Here is a 25683-nt window from a genome sequence, read left to right as displayed (position 1 = left end):
AACACACAGTACTGCAGAGAACACACAGTACTACAGAGAAGAACACACAGTACTACAGAGAAGAACACACAGTACTACAGAGAAGAACACACAGTACTACAGAGAAGAACACACAGTACTACAGAGAAGAACACACAGTACTACAGAGAAGAACACACAGTACTGCAGAGAAGAACACACAGTACTACAGAGAAGAACACACAGTACTGCAGAGAACACACAGTACTACATAGAAGAACACACAGTACTGCAGAGAAGAACACACAGTACTACAGAGAAGAACACACAGTACTGCAGCGATCTGAAGTGAAACTAAACTCTCCTGTCCTCTGCACCCAAACTGATTAAGTGTGTAAAACAACTTCCTAATGGACTGACAGCTCGAATGTCTAGAACGCTTCTTAATTGAGTTTCTTTTAATGAACATAAATTACTAATTACTAATATTCTTCTCCGCCTTCTGTAAGAGCACCGTCTGATAAAGGCTCTTTATAAATCAGAGGAATTCAATTAGGCGAAAACCTTTTGATTCGAATGCATATCAGAGGTAGACAGCCACATGAAATCATCGTCGCTACATGGTGTCTGAAACATCCTAACTGAGTAGTTGTCTGCTGAATGGAGTGGATTCTCCTCGAGGGAAGAGAAAGTTAGAAACAGATTATTCAACATGTTGACGACACTTTTTTTAGGGAGGGGGAGGGGGGGTCATTCCAGTTTCAGGTCTGGAAGCTGATTTGCCCAGAGTCACACTGCCCGGAGTCACACTGCCCGGAGTCACACTGCCCAGAGTCACACTGCCCAGAGTCACACTGCCCAGAGTCACACTGCCCAGAGTCACACTGCCCAGAGTCACACTGCCCAGAGTCACACTGCCCAGAGTCACACTGCCCAGAGTCACACTGCCCAGAGTCACACTGCCCAGAGTCACACTGCCCAGAGTCACACTGCCCAGAGTCACACTGAAGCGCCAGAACACATTTCTACATCCATATTAGAAGCCTGAAATTTAATTTCATAGACTTTAGTCAGACAGATTGGCGGGGGTCAGACAGATTGAGGGGGGGGGTCAGACAGATTGCCCTGTTGTTGAGTTTCCATCCAGATTTTCATGCGAGACTAACAGAGTTACCCTAGTCTCTGGACTAATAGAGTTACCCTAGTCTCTGGACTAACAGAGTTACCCTAGTCTCTGGACTAACAGAGTTACCCTAGTCTCTGGACTAACAGAGTTACCCTAGTCTCCGGACTAACAGAGTTACCCTAGTCTCTGGACTAACAGAGTTACCCTAGTCTCTGGACTAACAGAGTTACCCTAGTCTCCGGACTAACAGAGTTACCCTAGTCTCCTGACTAACAGAGTTACCCTAGTCTCCAGACTAACAGAGTTACCCTAGTCTCCAGACTAACAGAGTTACCCTAGTCTCCAGACTAACAGAGTTACCCTAGTCTCCAGACTAACAGAGTTACCCTGGTCTCCAGACTAACAAGAGTTACCCTGGTCTCCTGACTAACAGAGTTACCCTAGTCTCTGGACTAATAGAGTTACCCTGGTCTCCAGACTAACAGAGTTACCCTAGTCTCTGGACTAACAGAGTTACCCTAGTCTCTGGACTAACAGAGTTACCCTAAACTCCAGACTAACAGAGTTACCCTAGTCTCCAGACTAACAGAGTTACCCTAGTCTCCAGACTAACAGAGTTACCCTAGTCTCCAGACTAACAGAGTTACCCTAGTCTCCAGACTAACAGAGTTACCCTAGTCTCTGGACTAATAGAGATACCCTGACTAACAGAGTTACCCCAGTCTCTGGACTAATAGAGTTACCCTAGTCTCCAGACTAACAGAGTTACCCTAGTCTCCAGACTAACAGAGTTACCCTAGTCTCTGGACTAATAGAGTTACCCTGACTAACAGAGTTACCCTAGTCTCCAGACTAACAGAGTTACCCTAGTCTCCAGACTAACAGAGTTACCCTAGTCTCTGGACTAACAGAGTTACCCTAGTCTCTGGACTAACAGAGTTACCCTAGTCTCTGGACTAACAGAGTTACCCTAGTCTCCAGACTAACAGAGTTACCCTAGTCTCCAGACTAACAGAGTTACCCTAGTCTCCAGACTAACAGAGTTACCCTAGTCTCCAGACTAACAGAGTTACCCTAGTCTCCAGACTAACAGAGTTACCCTAGTCTCTGGACTAACAGAGTTACCCTAGTCTCCAGACTAACAGAGTTACCCTAGTCTCTGGACTAACAGAGTTACCCTAGTCTCCAGACTAACAGAGTTACCCTAGTCTCCAGACTAACAGAGTTACCCTAGTCTCCAGACTAACAGAGTTACCCTAGTCTCCAGACTAACAGAGTTACCCTAGTCTCCAGACTAACAGAGTTACCCTAGTCTCCAGACTAACAGAGTTACCCTAGTCTCCAGACTAACAGAGTTACCCTAGTCTCTGGACTAATAGAGATACCCTGACTAACAGAGTTACCCTAGTCTCCAGTCTAACAGAGTTACCCTAGTCCTGGAGTCTCCAGACTAACAGAGTTACCCTAGTCTCCAGACTAACAGAGTTACCCTAGTCTCCCTAGTCTCCAGACTAACAGAGTTACCCTAGACTAACAGAGTTACCCTAGTCTCTGGACTAATAGAGTTACTAACAGAGTTACCCTAGTCTCCAGACTAACAGAGTTACCCTAGTCTCCAGACTAACAGAGTTACCCTAGTCTCTGGACTAACAGAGTTACCCTAGTCTCTGGACTAACAGAGTTACCCTAGTCTCCAGACTAACAGAGTTACCCTAGTCTCCGGACTAACAGAGTTACCCTAGTCTCCAGACTAACAGAGTTACCCTAGTCTCCAGACTAACAGAGTTACCCTAGTCTCCGGACTAACAGAGTTACCCTAGTCTCCGGACTAACAGAGTTACCCTAGTCTCCAGACTAACAGAGTTACCCTAGTCTCCAGACTAACAGAGTTACCCTAGTCTCCAGACTAACAGAGTTACCCTAGTCTCCAGACTAACAGAGTTACCCTAGTCTCCAGACTAACAGAGTTACCCTAGTCTCCAGACTAACAGAGTTACCCTAGTCTCCAGACTAACAGAGTTACCCTAGTCTCCAGACTAACAGAGTTACCCTAGTCTCCAGACTAACAGAGTTACCCTAGTCTCCAGACTAACAGAGTTACCCTAGTCTCTGGACTAACAGAGTTACCCTAGTCTCCAGACTAACAGAGTTACCCTGACTAACAGAGTTACCCTAGTCTCCGGACTAACAGAGTTACCCTAGTCTCCAGACTAACAGAGTTACCCTAGTCTCCGGACTAACAGAGTTACCCTAGTCTCCAGACTAACAGAGTTACCCTAGTCTCTGGACTAACAGAGTTACCCTAGTCTCTGGACTAACAGAGTTACCCTAGTCTCTGGACTAACAGAGTTACCCTAGTCTCCTAGGACCAGAGTTACCCTAGTCTCCAGGACTAACAGAGTTACCCTAGTCTCCAGACTAACAGAGTTACCCTAGTCTCCAGACTAACAGAGTTACCCTAGTCTCCAGACTAACAGAGTTACCCTAGTCTCCAGACTAACAGAGTTACCCTAGTCTCCAGACTAACAGAGTTACCCTAGTCTCCAGACTAACAGAGTTACCAGAGTTACTAGTCTCCAGACTAACAGAGTTACCCTAGTCTCCAGACTAACAGAGTTACCCTAGTCTCCAGACTAACAGAGTTACCCTAGTCTCCAGACTAACAGAGTTACCCTAGTCTCCAGACTAACAGAGTTACCCTAGTCTCCAGACTAACAGAGTTACCCTAGTCTCCAGACTAACAGAGTTACCCTAGTCTCCAGACTAACAGAGTTACCCTCCAGACTCTCCAGTCTCCAGACTAACAGAGTTACCCTAGTCTCCAGACTAACAGAGTTACCCTAGTCTCCAGACTAACAGAGTTACCCTAGTCTCCCAGACTAACAGAGTTACCCTCCAGACTAGTCTCTCCAGACTAACAGAGTTACCCTAGTCTCCAGACTAACAGAGTTACCCTAGTCTCCAGACTAACAGAGTTACCCTAGTCTCCAGACTAACAGAGTTACCCTAGTCTCCAGACTAACAGAGTTACCCTAGTCTCCAGACTAACAGAGTTACCCTAGTCTCCAGACTAACAGAGTTACCCTAGTCTCCAGACTAACAGAGTTACCCTAGTCTCCAGACTAACAGAGTTACCCTAGTCTCCAGACTAACAGAGTTACCCTAGTCTCCAGGACTAACAGAGTTACCCTAGTCTCCAGACTAACAGAGTTACCCTAGTCTCCAGACTAACAGAGTTACCCTAGTCTCCAGACTAACAGAGTTACCCTAGTCTCCAGACTAACAGAGTTACCCTAGTCTCCAGACTAACAGAGTTACCCTAGTCTCCAGACTAACAGAGTTACCCTAGTCTCCAGACTAACAGAGTTACCCTAGTCTCCAGACTAACAGAGTTACCCTAGTCTCCAGACTAACAGAGTTACCCTAGTCTCCAGACTAACAGAGTTAGTTACCCTAGTCTCCAGACTAACAGAGTTACCCTAGTCTCCAGACTAACAGAGTTACCCTAGTCTCCAGACTAACAGAGTTACCCTAGTCTCCAGACTAACAGAGTTACCCTAGTCTCCAGACTAACAGAGTTACCCTAGTCTCCAGACTAACAGAGTTACCCTGACTAACAGAGTTACCCTAGTCTCCAGACTAACAGAGTTACCCTAGTCTCCAGACTAACAGAGTTACCCTAGTCTCCGGACTAACAGAGTTACCCTAGTCTCCAGACTAACAGAGTTACCCTAGTCTCCGGACTAACAGAGTTACCCTAGTCTCCAGACTAACAGAGTTACCCTAGTCTCCAGACTAACAGAGTTACCCTAGTCTCCAGACTAACAGAGTTACCCTAGTCTCCAGACTAACAGAGTTACCCTAGTCTCCAGACTAACAGAGTTACCCTAGTCTCCAGACTAACAGAGTTACCCTAGTCTCCAGACTAACAGAGTTACCCTAGTCTCCGGACTAACAGAGTTACCCTAGTCTCCAGACTAACAGAGTTACCCTAGTCTCCAGACTAACAGAGTTACCCTAGTCTCCAGACTAACAGAGTTACCCTAGTCTCCAGACTAACAGAGTTACCCTAGTCTCCAGACTAACAGAGTTACCCTAGTCTCCAGACTAACAGAGTTACCCTAGTCTCCAGACTAACAGAGTTACCCTAGTCTCCAGACTAACAGAGTTACCCTAGTCTCCAGACTAACAGAGTTACCCTAGTCTCCAGACTAACAGAGTTACCCTAGTCTCCAGACTAACAGAGTTACCCTAGTCTCCAGACTAACAGGACTAACAGAGTTACCCTAGACTAACAGAGTTACCCTAGTCTCCAGACTAACAGAGTTACCCTAGTCTCCAGACTCCCTAGTCTCCAGACTAACAGAGTTACCCTAGTCTCCAGACTAACAGAGTTACCCTAGTCTCCAGACTAACAGAGTTACCCTAGTCTCCAGACTAACAGAGTTACCCTAGTCTCCAGACTAACAGAGTTACCCTAGTCTCCAGACTAACAGAGTTACCCTAGTCTCCAGACTAACAGAGTTACCCTAGTCTCCAGACTAACAGAGTTACCCTAGTCTCCAGACTAACAGAGTTACCCTAGTCTCCAGACTAACAGAGTTACCCTAGTCTCCAGACTAACAGAGTTACCCTAGTCTCCTCCAGACTAACAGAGTTACCCTAGTCTCCAGACTAACAGAGTTACCCTAGTCTCCAGGACTAACAGAGTTACCCTAGTCTCCAGGACTAACAGAGTTACCCTAGTACTCCAGACTAACTCCAGACTAACAGAGTTACCCTAGTCTCCAGACTAACAGAGTTACCCTAGTCTCCAGACTAGAGTTACTCTCAGACTAACAGAGTTACCCTAGTCTCCAGACTAACAGAGTTACCCTAGTCTCCAGACTAACAGAGTTACCCTAGTCTCCAGACTAACAGAGTTACCCTAGTCTCCAGACTAACAGAGTTACCCTAGTCTCCAGACTAACAGAGTTACCCTAGTCTCCAGACTAACAGAGTTACCCTAGTCTCCAGACTAACAGAGTTACCCTAGTCTCCAGACTAACAGAGTTACCCTAGTCTCCAGACTAACAGAGTTACCCTAGTCTCCAGACTAACAGAGTTACCCTAGTCTCCAGACTAACAGAGTTACCCTAGTCTCCAGACTAACAGAGTTACCCTAGTCTCCAGACTAACAGAGTTACCCTAGTCTCCAGACTAACAGAGTTACCCTAGTCTCCAGACTAACAGAGTTACCCTAGTCTCCAGACTAACAGAGTTACCCTAGTCTCCTAACAGAGTTACCCTAGTCTCCAGACTAACAGAGTTACCCTAGTCTCCGGACTAACAGAGTTACCCTAGTCTCCAGGACTAACAGAGTTACCCTAGTCTCCAGACTAACAGAGTTACCCTAGTCTCCAGACTAACAGAGTTACCCTAGTCTCCAGACTAACAGAGTTACCCTAGTCTCCAGACTAACAGAGTTACCCTAGTCTCCAGACTAACAGAGTTACCCTAGTCTCCAGACTAACAGAGTTACCCTAGTCTCCAGACTAACAGAGTTACCCTAGTCTCCAGGACCCTAACAGAGTTACCCTAGTCTCCAGACTAACAGAGTTACCCTAGTCTCCAGACTAACAGAGTTACCCTAGTCTCCAGACTAACAGAGTTACCCTAGTCTCCGGACTAACAGAGTTACCCTAGTCTCCAGACTAACAGAGTTACCCTAGTCTCCAGACTAACAGAGTTACCCTAGTCTCCAGACTAACAGAGTTACCCTAGTCTCCAGACTAACAGAGTTACCCTAGTCTCCAGACTAACAGAGTTACCCTAGTCTCCAGACTAACAGAGTTACCCTAGTCTCCAACTAACAGAGTTACCCTAGTCTCCAGACTAACAGAGTTACCCTAGTCTCCAGGACTAACAGAGTTACCCTAGTCTCCAGACTAACAGAGTTACCCTAGTCTCCAGACTAACAGAGTTACCCTAGTCTCCGGACTAACAGAGTTACCCTAGTCTCCAGACTAACAGAGTTACCCTAGTCTCCCAGACTAACAGAGTTACCCTAGTCTCCAGACTAACAGAGTTACCCTAGTCTCCAGACTAACAGAGTTACCCTAGTCTCCAGACTAACAGAGTTACCCTAGTCTCCAGACTAACAGAGTTACCCTAGTCTCCAGACTAACAGAGTTACCCTAGTCTCCAGACTAACAGAGTTACCCTAGTCTCCAGACTAACAGAGTTACCCTAGTCTCCAGACTAACAGAGTTACCCTAGTCTCCAGACTAACAGAGTTACCCTAGTCTCCAGACTAACAGAGTACCCTAGTCTCCAGACTAACAGAGTTACCCTAGTCTCCAGACTAACAGAGTTACCCTAGTCTCCAGACTAACAGAGTTACCCTAGTCTCCAGACTAACAGAGTTACCCTAGTCTCCAGACTAACAGAGTTACCCTAGTCTCCAGACTAACAGAGTTACTCCAGACTAGTCTCCAGACTAACAGAGTTACCCTAGTCTCCAGACTAACAGAGTTACCCTAGTCTCCAGACTAACAGAGTTACCCTAGTCTCCAGACTAACAGAGTTACCCTAGTCTCCAGACTAACAGAGTTACCCTAGTCTCCAGACTAACAGAGTTACCCTAGTCTCCAGACTAACAGAGTTACCCTAGTCTCCAGACTAACAGAGTTACCCTAGTCTCCAGACTAACAGAGTTACCCTAGTCTCCAGACTAACAGAGTTACCCTAGTCTCCAGACTAACAGAGTTACCCTAGTCTCCAGGACTAACAGAGTCTCCAGACCAGAGTTACCCTAGTCTCCAGACTAACAGAGTTACCCTAGTCTCCAGACTAACAGAGTTACCCTAGTCTCCAGACTAACAGAGTTACCCTAGTCTCCAGACTAACAGAGTTACCCTAGTCTCCAGACTAACAGAGTTACCCTAGTCTCCAGACTAACAGAGTTACCCTAGTCTCCAGACTAACAGAGTTACCCTAGTCTCCAGACTAACAGAGTTACCCTAGTCTCCAGACTAACAGAGTTACCCTAGTCTCCAGACTAACAGAGTTACCCTAGTCTCCAGACTAACAGAGTTACCCTAGTCTCCAGACTAACAGAGTTACCCTAGTCTCCAGACTAACAGAGTTACCCTAGTCTCCAGACTAACAGAGTTACCCTAGTCTCCAGACTAACAGAGTTACCCTAGTCTCCAGACTAACAGAGTTACCCTAGTCTCCAGACTAACAGAGTTACCCTAGTCTCCAGACTAACAGAGTTACCCTAGTCTCTGGACTAATAGAGGCTGCAGATCTCCGGTGGGCAGGCCGTCTGGTGTGAAGTGTCTAAGCAGCTCTTTGGCATCCAGCAAGGCTGGGGTGGTTCTCTGACCCTGGACGTCTTTAGGCCCCAGTAGACAGTCAGATGAGCTGCCAGACAGCAGACCAAACCTGTGAAGGGAGGAGACCAAAGATGAGATGGTTAAACAAGCCACCTTGCTTGCTTATTGTTGACGGAAGAGAGATGTATGTACCGATGTGAAGAGCATTATTCAAGTTTACCTCAGCTTCTGACGAGTCCTCTGGAGGTTCTCATAGTTCTGCAGAACACTTCTCTCTGGCCAATCAGCATGTTGGGAGTGTTTAATGAACTCTACATTGGAATGGGAAAAGAGTCATTTTTGTTTTATCAGTCAAGGTTTCTAGAAGGAGTCCGTTTTAGAGATGACAAATACAGTGTATTCAGAAAGTGTTCAGACCCCTTGACTTTTTCCACATTTTGTTACGTTACAGCCTTATTCTAAATTATTTTTAAAAAATCAATACCCAATAATGACAAAACGAAAACAAGTAAAGATTTTCTTTTTGCAAATGTATAAAAAAATAAAAAAAGAAATAACCGATTTACATAACTATTCAGACCCTTTGCTATGAGACTTCGAAATTGAGTTCAGGTGTATCCTGTTTCCATTGATCATCCTTGAGATGTTTCTACAACTTGATTGGAGTCCACCTGTGGTAAATTCAATTGATTGGACATGATTTGGAAAGGCACACACCTGTCTATATAAAGGTCATACAGTTGACAGTGCATGTCAGAGCAAAAACCAAGCCATGAGGTCAAAGGAATTGTCTGTAGAGCTCTGAGACAGGATTGTGTCGAGGCACAGATCTGGGGAAGGGTACCAAAACATTTCTGCAGCATTGAAGGCCCCCAAGAACACAGTGTCCTCCATCATTCTAAAATGGAAGAAGTTCGGAAGCACCAAGACTCTTCCTAGAGCTGGCCACCCGGCCAAAATGAGCAAGGGCCTTGGTCAGGGAGGTGACCAAGAACCCAATGGTCTCTCTGACAGAGCTCCAGAGTTTCTCTGTGGAGATGGGAGAATCTTTCATAAGGACAACCATCTCCGCAGCACTCCCCCAATCAAGCCTTTATAATAATGTGGCCAAAAGGCACCTAAAGGACTCTCAGACCATGAGAAACAAGATTCTCTGGTCTGATGAAAACCAAGATTGAACTCTTTGGCCTGAATGCAAAACCTCATGTCTGCAGGAAACCTGTCACCATCCCTACGGTGAAGCATGGTGGTGGCAGCATCATGCTGTGGGGATGTTTTTCAGAGACAGGGACTGGGAGACTAGTTAGGATCGAGGGAAAGATGAACAGAGCAAAGTACTGAGAGATTCTTGATGAAAATCTGCTCCAGAGCGCTCAGGACCTCAGACTGGGGCGAAGGTTCACCTTCCAACAAGACAATGACCCTAAGCACACAGCCAAGACAACGCAGGAGTGGCTTCGGGACAAGTCTCAGAGTTTCCTTGAATGGCCCAGCCAGAGCTCAGACTTGAACCTGATCTAACATCTCTGGAGAGACCTGAAAATAGCTGTGCAGCGACGCTCCCCATCCAACCTGACAGAGCTTGAGAGGATCTGCAGAGAATAATGGGAGAAACTCCCAAATACAGGTGTGCCAAGCTTGTAGCGTCATACCCAAGAAGACTCAAGGCTGTAATCGCTGCCAAAGGTGCTTCAACAAAGTACTGAGTTAAGGGTCTGAATACTAATGTAAATGTGATATCTGGGTTTTTTTGCGTGTTTTTTAAAATATAAATTAGCAAACATTTCTAAAAAATAAAAATAAATTTGCTTTGTCATTATGGGGTATTGTGTGTAGATTGATGAGGGGGAAAAACTATTTAATCCATTTTAGAATAAGGCTGTAACATAACAACATGTGAAAAAAGTCAATGGGGTCTGAATACTTCCTGAATGCTCTGTAAAAGTTACTGAGCTGTGTTACGGGGAGTAAGGAGGGACTGGAACAGCAGAATACCTGTAGTCTTCGTAGTGAGGTTCACCTCCTCTGCTCCACAGGGCTCAACTCTGGGCAGACTGGAGTCTTTAGGCAGGGTAGAGGCTTTAGGCAGGGTAGAGTCATGCATCTTGAGGTACTGTTCTCTGGCCAGGCTGAGCAAGATCTTCAGGTCATTGACTGGTATTGAAGCTGGCTTCTCTGCCTCTTCTCTACGTCCTAGTCAATATGGAATAACGAGAGTAGTCAGTAAGTAGCCTTGTCCGAGCCAGAAGTAGTCAGTAAGTAGCCTTGTCCGAGCCAGGATGGGCCATAAGGGCTGGAGACTCAGGTTTCTGTAGCGTGAGGCTGCTTGATGTTATTGGATGTTTAATACTGGAGGAACCACCTATCAGTCTGGCTGCGATACAGACTGACTTTAATACTGGAGGAACCACCTACCTGTCTGGCTGCTACACAGACTGACTTTAATACTGGAGGAACCACCTACCTGTCTGGCTGCTACACAGACTGACTTTAATACTGGAGGAACCACCTACCTGTCTGGCTGCTACACAGACTGACTTTAATACTGGAGGAACCACCTACCTGTCTGGCTGCTACACAGACTGACTTTAATACTGGAGGAACCACCTACCTGTCTGGCTGCTACACAGACCGACTTTAATACTGGAGGAACCACCTACCTGTCTGGCTGCTACACAGACTGACTTTAATACTGGAGGAACCACCTACCTGTCTGGCTACGATACAGACTGACTTTAATACTGGAGGAACCACCTACCTGTCTGGCTGCTACACAGACTGACTTTAATACTGGAGGAACCACCTACCTGTCTGGCTGCTACACAGACTGACTTTAATACTGGAGGAACCACCTACCTGTCTGGCTGCTACACAGACTGACTTTAACACTGGAGGAACCACCTACCTGTCTGGTTGCTACACAGACTGACTTTAATACTGGAGGAACCACCTACCTGTCTGGCTGCTACACAGACTGACTTTAATACTGGAGGAACCACCTACCTGTCTGGCTACGATACAGACTGACTTTAATACTGGAGGAACCACCTACCTGTCTGGCTGCTACACAGACTGACTTTAATACTGGAGGAACCACCTACCTGTCTGGCTACGATACAGACTGACTTTAATACTGGAGGAACCACCTACCTGTCTGGCTACGATACAGACTGACTTTAATACTGGAGGAACCACCTACCTGTCTGGCTGCTACACAGACTGACTTTAATACTGGAGGAACCACCTACCTGTCTGGCTATGATACACAGACTGACTTTAATACTGGAGGAACCACCTACCTGTCTGGCTACGATACAGACTGACTTTAATACTGGAGGAACCACCTACCTGTCTGGCTGCTACACAGACTGACTTTAATACTGGAGGAACCACCTACCTGTCTGGCTGCTACACAGACTGACTTTAATACTGGAGGAACCACCTACCTGTCTGGCTGCTACACAGACTGACTTTAATACTGGAGGAACCACCTACCTGTCTGGCTGCTACACAGACTGACTTTAATACTGGAGGAACCACCTACCTGTCTGGCTACGATACAGACTGACTTTAATCCTGGAGGAACCACCTACCTGTCTGGCTGCTACACAGACTGACTTTAATCCTGGAGGAACCACCTACCTGTCTGGCTGCTACACAGACTGACTTTAATACTGGAGGAACCACCTACCTGTCTGGCTGCTACACAGACTGACTTTAATACTGGAGGAACCACCTACCTGTCTGGCTGCTACACCGACTGACTTTAATACTGGAGGAACCACCTACCTGTCTGGCTGCTACACAGACTGACTTTAATACTGGAGGAACCACCTACCTGTCTGGCTGCTACACCGACTGACTTTAATACTGGAGGAACCACCTACCTGTCTGGCTGCTACACAGACTGACTTTAATACTGGAGGAACCACCTACCTGTCTGGCTGCTACACAGACTGACTTTAATCCTGGAGGAACCACCTACCTGTCTGGCTGCTACACAGACTGACTTTAATACTGGAGGAACCACCTACCTGTCTGGCTGCTACACAGACTGACTTTAATACTGGAGGAACCACCTACCTGTCTGGCTGCTACACAGACTGACTTTAATACTGGAGGAACCACCTACCTGTCTGGCTGCTACACAGACTGACTTTAATCCTGGAGGAACCACCTACCTGTCTGGCTGCTACACAGACTGACTTTAATACTGGAGGAACCACCTACCTGTCTGGCTGCTACACAGACTGACTTTAATACTGGAGGAACCACCTACCTGTCTGGCTGCTACACAGACTGACTTTAATACTGGAGGAACCACCTACCTGTCTGGCTGCTACACAGACTGACTTTAATACTGGAGGAACCACCTACCTGTCTGGCTGCTACACAGACTGACTTTAATACTGGAGGAACCACCTACCTGTCTGGCTGCTACACAGACTGACTTTAATACTGGAGGAACCACCTACCTGTCTGGCTGCTACACAGACTGACTTTAATCCTGGAGGAACCACCTACCTGTCTGGCTGCTACACAGACTGACTTTAATACTGGAGGAACCACCTACCTGTCTGGCTGCTACACAGACTGACTTTAATACTGGAGGAACCACCTACCTGTCTGGCTGCTACACAGACTGACTTTAATCCTGGAGGAACCACCTACCTGTCTGGCTGCTACACAGACTGACTTTAATCCTGGAGGAACCACCTACCTGTCTGGCTGCTACACAGACTGACTTTAATACTGGAGGAACCACCTACCTGTCTGGCTGCTACACAGACTGACTTTAATACTGGAGGAACCACCTACCTGTCTGGCTGCTACACAGACTGACTTTAATACTGGAGGAACCACCTACCTGTCTGGCTGCTACACAGACTGACTTTAATACTGGAGGAACCACCTACCTGTCTGGCTGCTACACAGACTGACTTTAATACTGGAGGAACCACCTACCTGTCTGGCTGCTACACAGACTGACTTTAATACTGGAGGAACCACCTACCTGTCTGGCTGCTACACAGACTGACTTTAATACTGGAGGAACCACCTACCTGTCTGGCTGCTACACAGACTGACTTTAATACTGGAGGAACCACCTACCTGTCTGGCTGCTACACAGACTGACTTTAATACTGGAGGAACCACCTACCTGTCTGGCTGCTACACAGACTGACTTTAATACTGGAGGAACCACCTACCTGTCTGGCTGCTACACAGACTGACTTTAATACTGGAGGAACCACCTACCTGTCTGGCTGCTACACAGACTGACTTTAATACTGGAGGAACCACCTACCTGTCTGGCTGCTACACAGACTGACTTTAATACTGGAGGAACCACCTACCTGTCTGGCTGCTACACAGACTGACTTTAATACTGGAGGAACCACCTACCTGTCTGGCTGCTACACAGACTGACTTTAATACTGGAGGAACCACCTACCTGTCTGGCTGCTACACAGACTGACTTTAATACTGGAGGAACCACCTACCTGTCTGGCTGCTACACAGACTGACTTTAATACTGGAGGAACCACCTACCTGTCTGGCTACTACACAGACTGACTTTAATACTGGAGGAACCACCTACCTGTCTGGCTGCTACACAGACTGACTTTAATACTGGAGGAACCACCTACCTGTCTGGCTGCTACACAGACTGACTTTAATCCTGGAGGAACCACCTACCTGTCTGGCTGTACACAGACTGACTTTAATACTGGAGGAACCACCTACCTGTCTGGCTGCTACACAGACTGACTTTAATACTGGAGGAACCACCTACCTGTCTGGCTGCTACACAGACTGACTTTAATACTGGAGGAACCACCTACCTGTCTGGCTGCTACACAGACTGACTTTAATACTGGAGGAACCACCTACCTGTCTGGCTGCTACACAGACTGACTTTAATACTGGAGGAACCACCTACCTGTCTGGCTGCTACACAGACCGACTTTAATACTGGAGGAACCACCTACCTGTCTGGCTACGATACAGACTGACTTTAATACTGGAGGAACCACCTACCTGTCTGGCTGCTACACAGACTGACTTTAATACTGGAGGAACCACCTACCTGTCTGGCTACGATACAGACTGACTTTAATACTGGAGGAACCACCTACCTGTCTGGCTGCTATACAGACTGACTTTAATACTGGAGGAACCACCTACCTGTCTGGCTGCTACACAGACTGACTTTAATACTGGAGGAACCACCTACCTGTCTGGCTGCTACACAGACTGACTTTAATACTGGAGGAACCACCTACCTGTCTGGCTGCTACACAGACTGACTTTAATACTGGAGGAACCACCTACCTGTCTGGCTGCTACACAGACTGACTTTAATACTGAAGGAACCACCTACCTGTCTGGCTACGATACAGACTGACTTTAATACTGGAGGAACCACCTACCTGTCTGGCTATGATACACAGACTGACTTTAATACTGGAGGAACCACCTACCTGTCTGGCTGCTACACAGACTGACTTTAATACTGGAGGAACCACCTACCTGTCTGGCTGCTACACAGACTGACTTTAATACTGGAGGAACCACCTACCTGTCTGGCTGCTACACAGACTGACTTTAATACTGGAGGAACCACCTACCTGTCTGGCTGCTACACAGACTGACTTTAATACTGGAGGAACCACCTACCTGTCTGGCTGCTACACAGACTGACTTTAATACTGGAGGAACCACCTACCTGTCTGGCTGCTACACAGACTGACTTTAATACTGGAGGAACCACCTACCTGTCTGGCTGCTACACAGACTGACTTTAATACTGGAGGAACCACCTACCTGTCTGGCTGCTACAGACTGACTTTAATACTGGAGGAACCACCTACCTGTCTGGCTGCTACACAGACTGACTTTAATACTGGAGGAACCACCTACCTGTCTGGCTGCTACACAGACTGACTTTAATACTGGAGGAACCACCTACCTGTCTGGCTGCTACACAGACTGACTTTAATACTGGAGGAACCACCTACCTGTCTGGCTGCTACACAGACTGACTTTAATACTGGAGGAACCACCTACCTGTCTGGCTGCTACACAGACTGACTTTAATACTGGAGGAACCACCTACCTGTCTGGCTGCTACACAGACTGACTTTAATACTGGAGGAACCACCTACCTGTCTGGCTGCTACACAGACTGACTTTAATACTGGAGGAACCACCTACCTGTCTGGCTGCTACACAGACTGACTTTAATACTGGAGGAACCACCTACCTGTCTGGCTGCTACACAGACTGACTTTAATACTGGAGGAACCACCTACCTGTCTGGCTGCTACACAGACTGACTTTAATACTGGAGGAACCACCTACCTGTCTGGCTGCTACACAGACTGACTTTAATACTGGAGGAACCACCTACCTGTCTGGCTGCTACACAGACTGACTTTAATACTGGAGGAACCACCTACCTGTCTGGCTGCTACACAGACTGACTTTAATCCTGGAGGAACCACCTACCTGTCTGGCTGCTACACAGACTGACTTTAATACTGGAGGAACCACCTACCTGTCTGGCTGCTACACAGACTGACTTTAATACTGGAGGAACCACCTACCTGTCTGGCTGCTACACAGACTGACTTTAATACTGGAGGAACCACCTACCTGTCTGGCTGCTACACAGACTGACTTTAATACTGGAGGAACCACCTACCTGTCTGGCTGCTACACAGACTGACTTTAATACTGGAGGAACCACCTACCTGTCTGGCTGCTACACAGACTGACTTTAATACTGGAGGAACCACCTACCTGTCTGGCTGCTACACAGACTGACTTTAATACTGGAGGAACCACCTACCTGTCTGGCTGCTACACAGACTGACTTTAATACTGGAGGAACCACCTACCTGTCTGGCTGCTACACAGACTGACTTTAATACTGGAGGAACCACCTACCTGTCTGGCTGCTACACAGACTGACTTTAATACTGGAGGAACCACCTACCTGTCTGGCTGCTACACAGACTGACTTTAATACTGGAGGAACCACCTACCTGTCTGGCTGCTACACAGACTGACTTTAATACTGGAGGAACCACCTACCTGTCTGGCTGCTACACAGACTGACTTTAATACTGGAGGAACCACCTACCTGTCTGGCTGCTACACAGACTGACTTTAATACTGGAGGAACCACCTACCTGTCTGGCTGCTACACAGACTGACTTTAATACTGGAGGAACCACCTACCTGTCTGGCTGCTACACAGACTGACTTTAATACTGGAGGAACCACCTACCTGTCTGGCTGCTACACAGACTGACTTTAATACTGGAGGAACCACCTACCTGTCTGGCTGCTACACAGACTGACTTTAATACTGGAGGAACCACCTACCTGTCTGGCTGCTACACAGACTGACTTTAATACTGGAGGAACCACCTACCTGTCTGGCTGCTACACAGACTGACTTTAATACTGGAGGAACCACCTACCTGTCTGGCTGCTACACAGACTGACTTTAATCTGGAGGAACCACCTACCTGTCTGGCTGCTACACAGACTGACTTTAATCCTGGAGGAACCACCTACCTGTCTGGCTGCTACACAGACTGACTTTAATACTGGAGGAACCACCTACCTGTCTGGCTGCTACACAGACTGACTTTAATACTGGAGGAACCACCTACCTGTCTGGCTGCTACACAGACTGACTTTAATACTGGAGGAACCACCTACCTGTCTGGCTGCTACACAGACTGACTTTAATACTGGAGGAACCACCTACCTGTCTGGCTGCTACACAGACTGACTTTAATACTGGAGGAACCACCTACCTGTCTGGCTGCTACACAGACTGACTTTAATACTGGAGGAACCACCTACCTGTCTGGCTGCTACACAGACTGACTTTAATACTGGAGGAACCACCTACCTGTCTGGCTGCTACACAGACTGACTTTAATACTGGAGGAACCACCTACCTGTCTGGCTGCTACAGACTGACTTTAATACTGGAGGAACCACCTACCTGTCTGGCTGCTACACAGACTGACTTTAATACTGGAGGAACCACCTACCTGTCTGGCTGCTACACAGACTGACTTTAATACTGGAGGAACCACCTACCTGTCTGGCTGCTACACAGACTGACTTTAATACTGGAGGAACCACCTACCTGTCTGGCTGCTACACAGACTGACTTTAATACTGGAGGAACCACCTACCTGTCTGGCTGCTACACAGACTGACTTTAATACTGGAGGAACCACCTACCTGTCTGGCTGCTACACAGACTGACTTTAATACTGGAGGAACCACCTACCTGTCTGGCTGCTACACAGACTGACTTTAATACTGGAGGAACCACCTACCTGTCTGGCTGCTACACAGACTGACTTTAATACTGGAGGAACCACCTACCTGTCTGGCTGCTACACAGACTGACTTTAATACTGGAGGAACCACCTACCTGTCTGGCTGCTACACAGACTGACTTTAATGGCGGAACCACCTACCTGTCTGGAGGAACCACCTACCTGTCTGGCTGCTACACAGACTGACTTTAATACTGGAGGAACCACCTACCTGTCTGGCTGCTACACAGACTGACTTTAATACTGGAGGAACCACCTACCTGTCTGGCTGCTACACAGACTGACTTTAATACTGGAGGAACCACCTACCTGTCTGGCTGCTACACAGACTGACTTTAATACTGGAGGAACCACCTACCTGTCTGGCTGCTACACAGACTGACTTTAATACTGGAGGAACCACCTACCTGTCTGGCTGCTACACAGACTGACTTTAATCCTGGAGGAACCACCTACCTGTCTGGCTGCTACACAGACTGACTTTAATACTGGAGGAACCACCTACCTGACTGGCTGCTACACAGACTGACTTTAATACTGGAGGAACCACCTACCTGTCTGGCTGCTACACAGACTGACTTTAATACTGGAGGAACCACCTACCTGTCTGGCTGCTACACAGACTGACTTTAATACTGGAGGAACCACCTACCTGTCTGGCTGCTACACAGACTGACTTTAAAAAAATACATTAACTAGGCTCTATTTGGTGGCAATAAAGCTCACTGCAAATGGAAAGAGTGTGCCGAGTACAGACATTTTCATATATATTCTGCATCAGACATGTTTCCGATTGAAAAATCTTTTATTTAAATTTTTTATCTCAACGAATCTTACCTGGCTAAATAAAGGATGAATAAAATATGATGTTGTACTTACTCAGGCACTCCTTTAGGACCAGAGTCTGCACCTCGGCCAACTTCCTCTCCCTCTGTAGCAGTTGGTCTCCATGGAGACAGGGCAGGGAGCGCAGCCAGTCTGTCGTGGTGGAAACTGGGAGACCAAGTGGACTGCTTTATCAATCAATTGGCTGAACCCTTCTCAATAACATCAGAGAAAAGAGAAACCCGCACACTGCTCTCGCTAGTATTACTTATTTTTATTAAAGGCCCACTGCAGTCAAAATTCTGTTTTTCCTGTGTTTTGTATGATATTGTACAACAGCTGATGAAAGTAACACTGTAAAAAAATGTGACGTGTGATCTGTGATATTTCCTGATAGAAGCTGGTTGAAAATACAATCTACACAGGACCTTCTAAATCAACAGGTTGTGCATGGGTAGAGTTTAATAAGGTTGAATAAAATAAGTGACATTAGTAAGAGCAGTGTTCAGGTTTCTCTTCCCCCCTCCCTGATGTAATCACATTATTCACACCTGAAACAACATAATTCAGACGTGGGAGTTCTTTTCAGGATGTTCCATAACCTGGTAACGTGGCTTATGAGTTCAAATGAAGTTCATATGAATGGGACAACACACACGCTATCAAAGGAGACAGGGGAGTTTAGTACAAGCACACTGCATTAAGGAGACAGGGGAGTTTAATACAAGCACACTGCATTAAGGAGACAGGGGAGTACAAGCACACTGCATTAAGGAGACAGGGGAGTTTAATACAAGCACACTGCATTAAGGAGACTGGGGAGTTTAATACAAGCACACTGCATTAAGGAGACAGGGGAGTACAAGCACACTGCATTAAGGAGACAGGGGAGTTTAATACAAGCACACTGCATTAAGGAGACAGGGGAGTACAAGCACACAGCATTAAGGAGACAGGGGAGTTTAATACAAGCACACTGCATTAAGGAGACAGGGGAGTTTAATACAAGCACACTGCATTAAGGAGACAGGGGAGTTTAATACAAGCACACTGCATTAAGGAGACATGGGAGTTTAATACAAGCACACTGCATTAAGGAGACAGGGGAGTTTAATACAAGCACACTGCATTAAGGAGACAGGGGAGTACAAGCACACTGCATTAAGGAGACATGGGAGTTTAATACAAGCACACTGCATTAAGGAGACAGGGGAGTACAAGCACACTGCATTAAGGAGACAGGGGAGTTTAATACAAGCACACTGCATTAAGGAGACAGGGGAGTTTAATACAAGCACACTGCATTAAGGAGACAGGGGAGTACAAGCACACTGCATTAAGGAGACAGGGGAGTTTAATACAAGCACACTGCATTAAGGAGACAGGGGAGTTTAATAGAAGCACACTTCATTAAGGAGACAGGGGAGTTTAATACAAGCACACTGCATTAAGGAGACAGTGGAGTACAAGCACACTGCATTAAGGAGACAGGGGAGTACAAGCACACTGCATTAAGGAGACAGGGGAGTACAAGCACACTGCATTAAGGAGACAGGGGAGTACAAGCACACTGCATTAAGGAGACAGGGGAGTACAAGCACACTGCATTAAGGAGACAGTGGAGTACAAGCACACTGCATTAAGGAGACAGGGGAGTACAAGCACACTGCATTAAGGAGACAGGGGAGTTTAATACAAGCACACTGCATTAAGGAGACAGGGGAGTTTAATACAAGCACACTGCATTAAGGAGACAGGGGAGTTTAATACAAGCACACTGCATTAAGGAGACAGGGGAGTTTAATACAAGCACACTGCATTAAGGAGACAGGGGAGTTTAATACAAGCACACTGGGAGTACAAGCACACTGCATTAAGGAGACAGGGAGTACAAGCACACTGCATTAAGGAGACAGGGGAGTTTAATACAAGCACACTGCATTAAGGAGACAGGGGAGTTTAATACAAGCACACTGCATTAAGGAGACAGGGGAGTACAAGCACACTGCATTAAGGAGACAGGGGAGTTTAATACAAGCACACTTCATTAAGGAGACAGGGGAGTTTAATACAAGCACACTGCATTAAGGAGACAGTGGAGTACAAGCACACTGCATTAAGGAGACAGGGGAGTACAAGCACACTGCATTAAGGAGACAGGGGAGTACAAGCACACTGCATTAAGGAGACAGGGGAGTACAAGCACACTGCATTAAGGAGACAGTGGAGTACAAGCACAATGCATTAAGGAGACAGGGGTACAAGCACACTGCATTAGTACAAGCACACTGCATTAAGGAGACAGTGGAGTACAAGCACACTGCATTAAGGAGACAGGGGAGTACAAGCACACTGCATTAAGGAGACAGGGGAGTTTAATACAAGCACACTGCATTAAGGAGACAGGGGAGTTTAATACAAGCACACTGCATTAAGGAGACAGGGAGTTTAATACAAGCACACTGCATTAAGGAGACAGGGGAGTTTAATACAAGCTTTAAGGATAAAAAGCACTGCATTATAGGAGACAGGGATTAATACAAGCACACTGCATTAAGGAGACAGGGGAGTTTAATACTGCATTAAGGAGACAGGGGAGTTTAATACAAGCACACTGCATTGAGGAGACAGGGGAGTTTAATACAAGCACACTGCATTAAGGAGACAGGGGAGTTTAATACAAGCACACTGCATTAAGGAGACAGGGGAGTTTAATACAAGCACACTGCATTAAGGAGACAGGGGAGTTTAATACAAGCACACTGCATTAAGGAGACAGGGGAGTTTAATACAAGCACACTGCATTAAGGAGACAGGGGAGTTTAATACAAGCACACTGCATTAAGGAGACAGTGGAGTACAAGCACACTGCATTAAGGAGACAGGGGAGTACAAGCACACTGCATTAAGGAGACAGGGGAGTTTAATACAAGCACACTGCATTAAGGAGACAGGGGAGTTTAATACAAGCACACTGCATTAAGGAGACAGGGGAGTACAAGCACACTGCATTAAGGAGACAGGGGAGTTTAATACAAGCACACTGCATTAAGGAGACAGGGGATTACAAGCACACTGCATTAAGGAGACAGGGGAGTTTAATACAAGCACACTGCATTAAGGAGACAGGGGAGTTTAATACAAGCACACTGCATTAAGGAGACAGGGGAGTACAAGCACACTGCATTAAGGAGACAGGGGAGCACAAGCACACTGCATTAAGGAGACAGGGGAGTACAAGCACACTGCATTAATGAGACAGGGGAGTACAAGCACACTGCATTAAGGAGACAGGGGAGTTTAATACTGCATTAAGGAGACAGGGGAGTTTAATACAAGCACACTGCATTAAGGAGACGGGGGAGTTTAATACAAGCACACTGCATTAAGGAGACAGGGGAGTTTAATACAAGCACACTGCATTAAGGAGACAGGGGAGTTTAATAGAAGCACACTTCATTAAGGAGACAGGGGAGTTTAATACAAGCACACTGCATTAAGGAGACAGGGGAGTACAAGCACACTGCATTAAGGAGACAGGGGAGTACAAGCACACTGCATTAAGGAGACAGGGGAGTACAAGCACACTGCATTAAGGAGACAGTGGAGTACAAGCACAATGCATTAAGGAGACAGGGGAGTACAAGCACACTGCATTAAGGAGACAGTGGAGTACAAGCACACTGCATTAAGGAGACAGGGGAGTACAAGCACACTGCATTAAGGAGACAGGGGAGTTTAATACAAGCACACTGCATTAAGGAGACAGGGGAGTACAAGCACACTGCATTAAGGAGACAGGCGAGTTTAATACAAGCACACTGCATTAAGGAGACAGGGGAGTTTAATACAAGCACACTGCATTAAGGAGACAGGGGAGTTTAATACAAGCACACTGCATTAAGGAGACAGGGGAGTTTAATACAAGCACACTGCATTAAGGAGACAGTGGAGTACAAGCACACTGCATTAAGGAGACAGGGGAGTACAAGCACACTGCATTAAGGAGACAGGGGAGTTTAATACAAGCACACTGCATTAAGGAGACAGGGGAGTTTAATACAAGCACACTGCATTAAGGAGACAGGGGAGTTTAATACAAGCACACTGCATTAAGGAGACAGGGAGTACAAGCACACTGCATTAAGGAGACAGGGGTTTAATTAAGGAGACACAAGCACACTGCATTAAGGAGACAGGGGAGTACAAGCACACTGCATTAATGAGACAGGGGAGTACAAGCACACTGCATTAAGCACACTGCATTAAGGAGACAGGGGAGTTTAATACTGCATTAAGGAGACAGGGGAGTTTAATACAAGCACACTGCATTAAGGAGACAGGGGAGTTTAATACAAGCACACTGCATTAAGGAGACAGGGGAGTTTAATACTGCATTAAGGAGACAGGGGAGTTTAATACAAGCACACTGCATTAAGGAGACAGGGGAGTACAAGCACACTGCATTAAGGAGACAGGGGAGCACAAGCACACTGCATTAAGGAGACAGGGGAGTTTACAAGCACACTGCATTAAGGAGACAGGGGAGTTTAATACAAGCACACTGCATTAAGGAGACAGGGGAGTTTAATACAAGCACACTGCATTAAGGAGACAGGGGAGTTTAATACACTGCATTAAGGAGACAGGGGAGTTTAATACTGCATTAAGGAGACAGGGGAGTTTAATACAAGCACACTGCATTAAGGAGACAGGGGAGTTTAATACAAGCACACTGCATTAAGGAGACAGGGGAGTTTAATACAAGCACACTGCATTAAGGAGACAGGGGAGTTTAATACAAGCACACTGCATTAAGGAGACAGGGAGTACAAGCACACTGCATTAAGGAGACAGGGGAGCACAAGCACACTGCATTAAGGAGACAGGGGAGCACAAGCACACTGCATTAAGGAGACAGGGGAGTTTAATACTGCATTAAGGAGACAGGGGAGTTTAATACAAGCACACTGCATTAAGGAGACAGGGGAGTTTAATACTGCATTAAGGAGACAGGGGAGTTTAATACTGCATTAAGGAGACAGGGAGTTTAATACTGCATTAAGGAGACAGGGAGTTTAATACTGCACACTGCATTAAGGAGACAGGGGAGTTTAATACTGCATTAAGGAGACAGGGGAGTTTAAGGAGACAGGGAGTTTACAAGCACACTGCATTAAGGAGACAGGGGAGTTTAAGGAGACAGGGAGCACAAGCACACTGCATTAAGGAGACAGGGGAGTTTAATACAAGCACACTGCATTAAGGAGACAGGGGAGTTTAATACAAGCACACTGCATTAAGGAGACAGGGGAGTTTAATACTGCATTAAGGAGACAGGGGAGTTTAATACTGCATTAAGGAGACAGGGGAGTTTAATACTGCATTAAGGAGACAGGGGAGTTTAATACTGCATTAAGGAGACAGGGGAGTTTAATACTGCATTAAGGAGACAGGGGAGTTTAATACAAGCACACTGCATTAAGGAGACAGGGGAGTTTAACAGGGGAGTTTAATACAAGCACACTGCATTAAGGAGACAGGGGTTTAGTTTAATACAAGCACACTGCATTAAGGAGACAGGGGAGTTTACAAGCACACTGCATTAAGGAGACAGGGGAGTTTAAGCACACTGCATTAAGGAGACAGGGAGTTTAATACACAAGCACACTTAAGGAGACAGGGGAGTTTAATACTGCATTAAGGAGACAGGGGAGTTTAATACAAGGCATTAAGGAGACAGGGGAGTTTAATACTGCATTAAGGAGACAGGGGAGTTTAATACTGCATTAAGGAGACAGGGGAGTTTAATACTGCATTAAGGAGACAGGGGAGTTTAATACTGCATTAAGGAGACAGGGGAGTTTAATACTGCATTAAGGAGACAGGGGAGTTTAATACTGCATTAAGGAGACAGGGGAGTTTAATACTGCATTAAGGAGACAGGGGAGTTTAATAAGGAGACAGGGATTTAAGGAGACAGGGACAGAGTTTAATACTGCATTAAGGAGACAGGGGAGTTTAATACTGCATTAAGGAGACAGGGGAGTTTAATACTGCATTAAGGAGACAGGGGAGTTTAATACTGCATTAAGGAGACAGGGGAGTTTAATACTGCATTGCTTTATTTCTATTTCACCTTTATTTAACCAGGTAGACTAGTTGAGAACACCTTTATTTAACCAGGTAGACTAGTTGAGAACACCTTTATTTAACCAGGTAGACTAGTTGAGAACACCTTTATTTAACCAGGTAGACTAGTTGAGAACACCTTTATTTAAACAGGTAGACTAGTTGAGAACACCTTTATTTAAACAGGTAGACTAGTTGAGAACACCTTTATTTAAACAGGTAGACTAGTTGAGAACACCTTTATTTAAACAGGTAGACTAGTTGAGAACACCTTTATTTAAACAGGTAGACTAGTTGAGAACACCTTTATTTAAACAGGTAGACTAGTTGAGAACACCTTTATTTAACCAGGTAGACTAGTTGAGAACAAGTTCTCATTTACAACTGCAACCTGGCCAAGATAAAGCAAAGCAGTTCGACACATACAACGACACAGAGTTACACATGGAATAAACAAACATACAGTCAATAATACAGTAGAAAAATAAGTCTATATACAATGTGAGCAAGTGAGGTGAGATAAGGGAGGTAAAGGCAAAAAAGGCCATGGTGGCAAAGTAAATACAATATAGCAAGTAAAACACTGGAATGGTAGATTTGTAATGGAAGAATGTGCAAAGTAGAAATAAAAATAATGGGGTGCAAAGGAGCAAAATAAATAAATAAATACAGTTGGGAAAGAGGTAGTTATTTGGGCTAAATTATAGATGGGCTATGGACAGGTGCAGTAATCTGTGAGCTGCTCTGACAGCTGATGCTTAAAGCTAGTGAGGGAGATACGCGTTTCCAGTTTTATTAATCAATGAAGATTGAAAAAGATGTTTAAACCACAACAATCAATCAGTTTGGCCTTCTGGATTGACTCACCCTTTCTCAATAAACTGACACATGACTCATGATTTCATATTAGGTCTACATTAATTAACATTACTTTAACTCTATAAAACAT

General features: G+C 46.0%; 1 protein-coding gene across 3 annotated transcripts in view; it reads right to left on the bottom strand.

Annotated features, from left to right (window-relative positions):
- The window catches only part of LOC124021596 (MDM2 binding protein), a 77515-nt gene that overhangs the window by 15977 nt on the left and 35855 nt on the right, over window positions 1-25683 (bottom strand). For all 3 annotated transcript variants that reach the window (XM_046336734.1, XM_046336735.1, XM_046336736.1), the window contains 4 exons: window positions 18657-18770; window positions 10399-10596; window positions 8624-8714; window positions 8345-8512 (listed from right to left, as the gene is read on the bottom strand). In XM_046336734.1, the coding sequence (XP_046192690.1) occupies window positions 8345-8512; window positions 8624-8714; window positions 10399-10596; window positions 18657-18770 (571 nt within the window). The remainder of the gene's footprint in view (window positions 1-8344; window positions 8513-8623; window positions 8715-10398; window positions 10597-18656; window positions 18771-25683) is intronic.

The sequence above is a fragment of the Oncorhynchus gorbuscha genome, unplaced genomic scaffold, assembly GCF_021184085.1.
Source record: "Oncorhynchus gorbuscha isolate QuinsamMale2020 ecotype Even-year unplaced genomic scaffold, OgorEven_v1.0 Un_scaffold_1136, whole genome shotgun sequence".
Lineage (NCBI taxonomy): Eukaryota > Metazoa > Chordata > Actinopteri > Salmoniformes > Salmonidae > Oncorhynchus > Oncorhynchus gorbuscha.
Note: the sequence above shows the minus strand (reverse complement) of the source record. Positions and strands in the feature narration are given on the sequence as shown.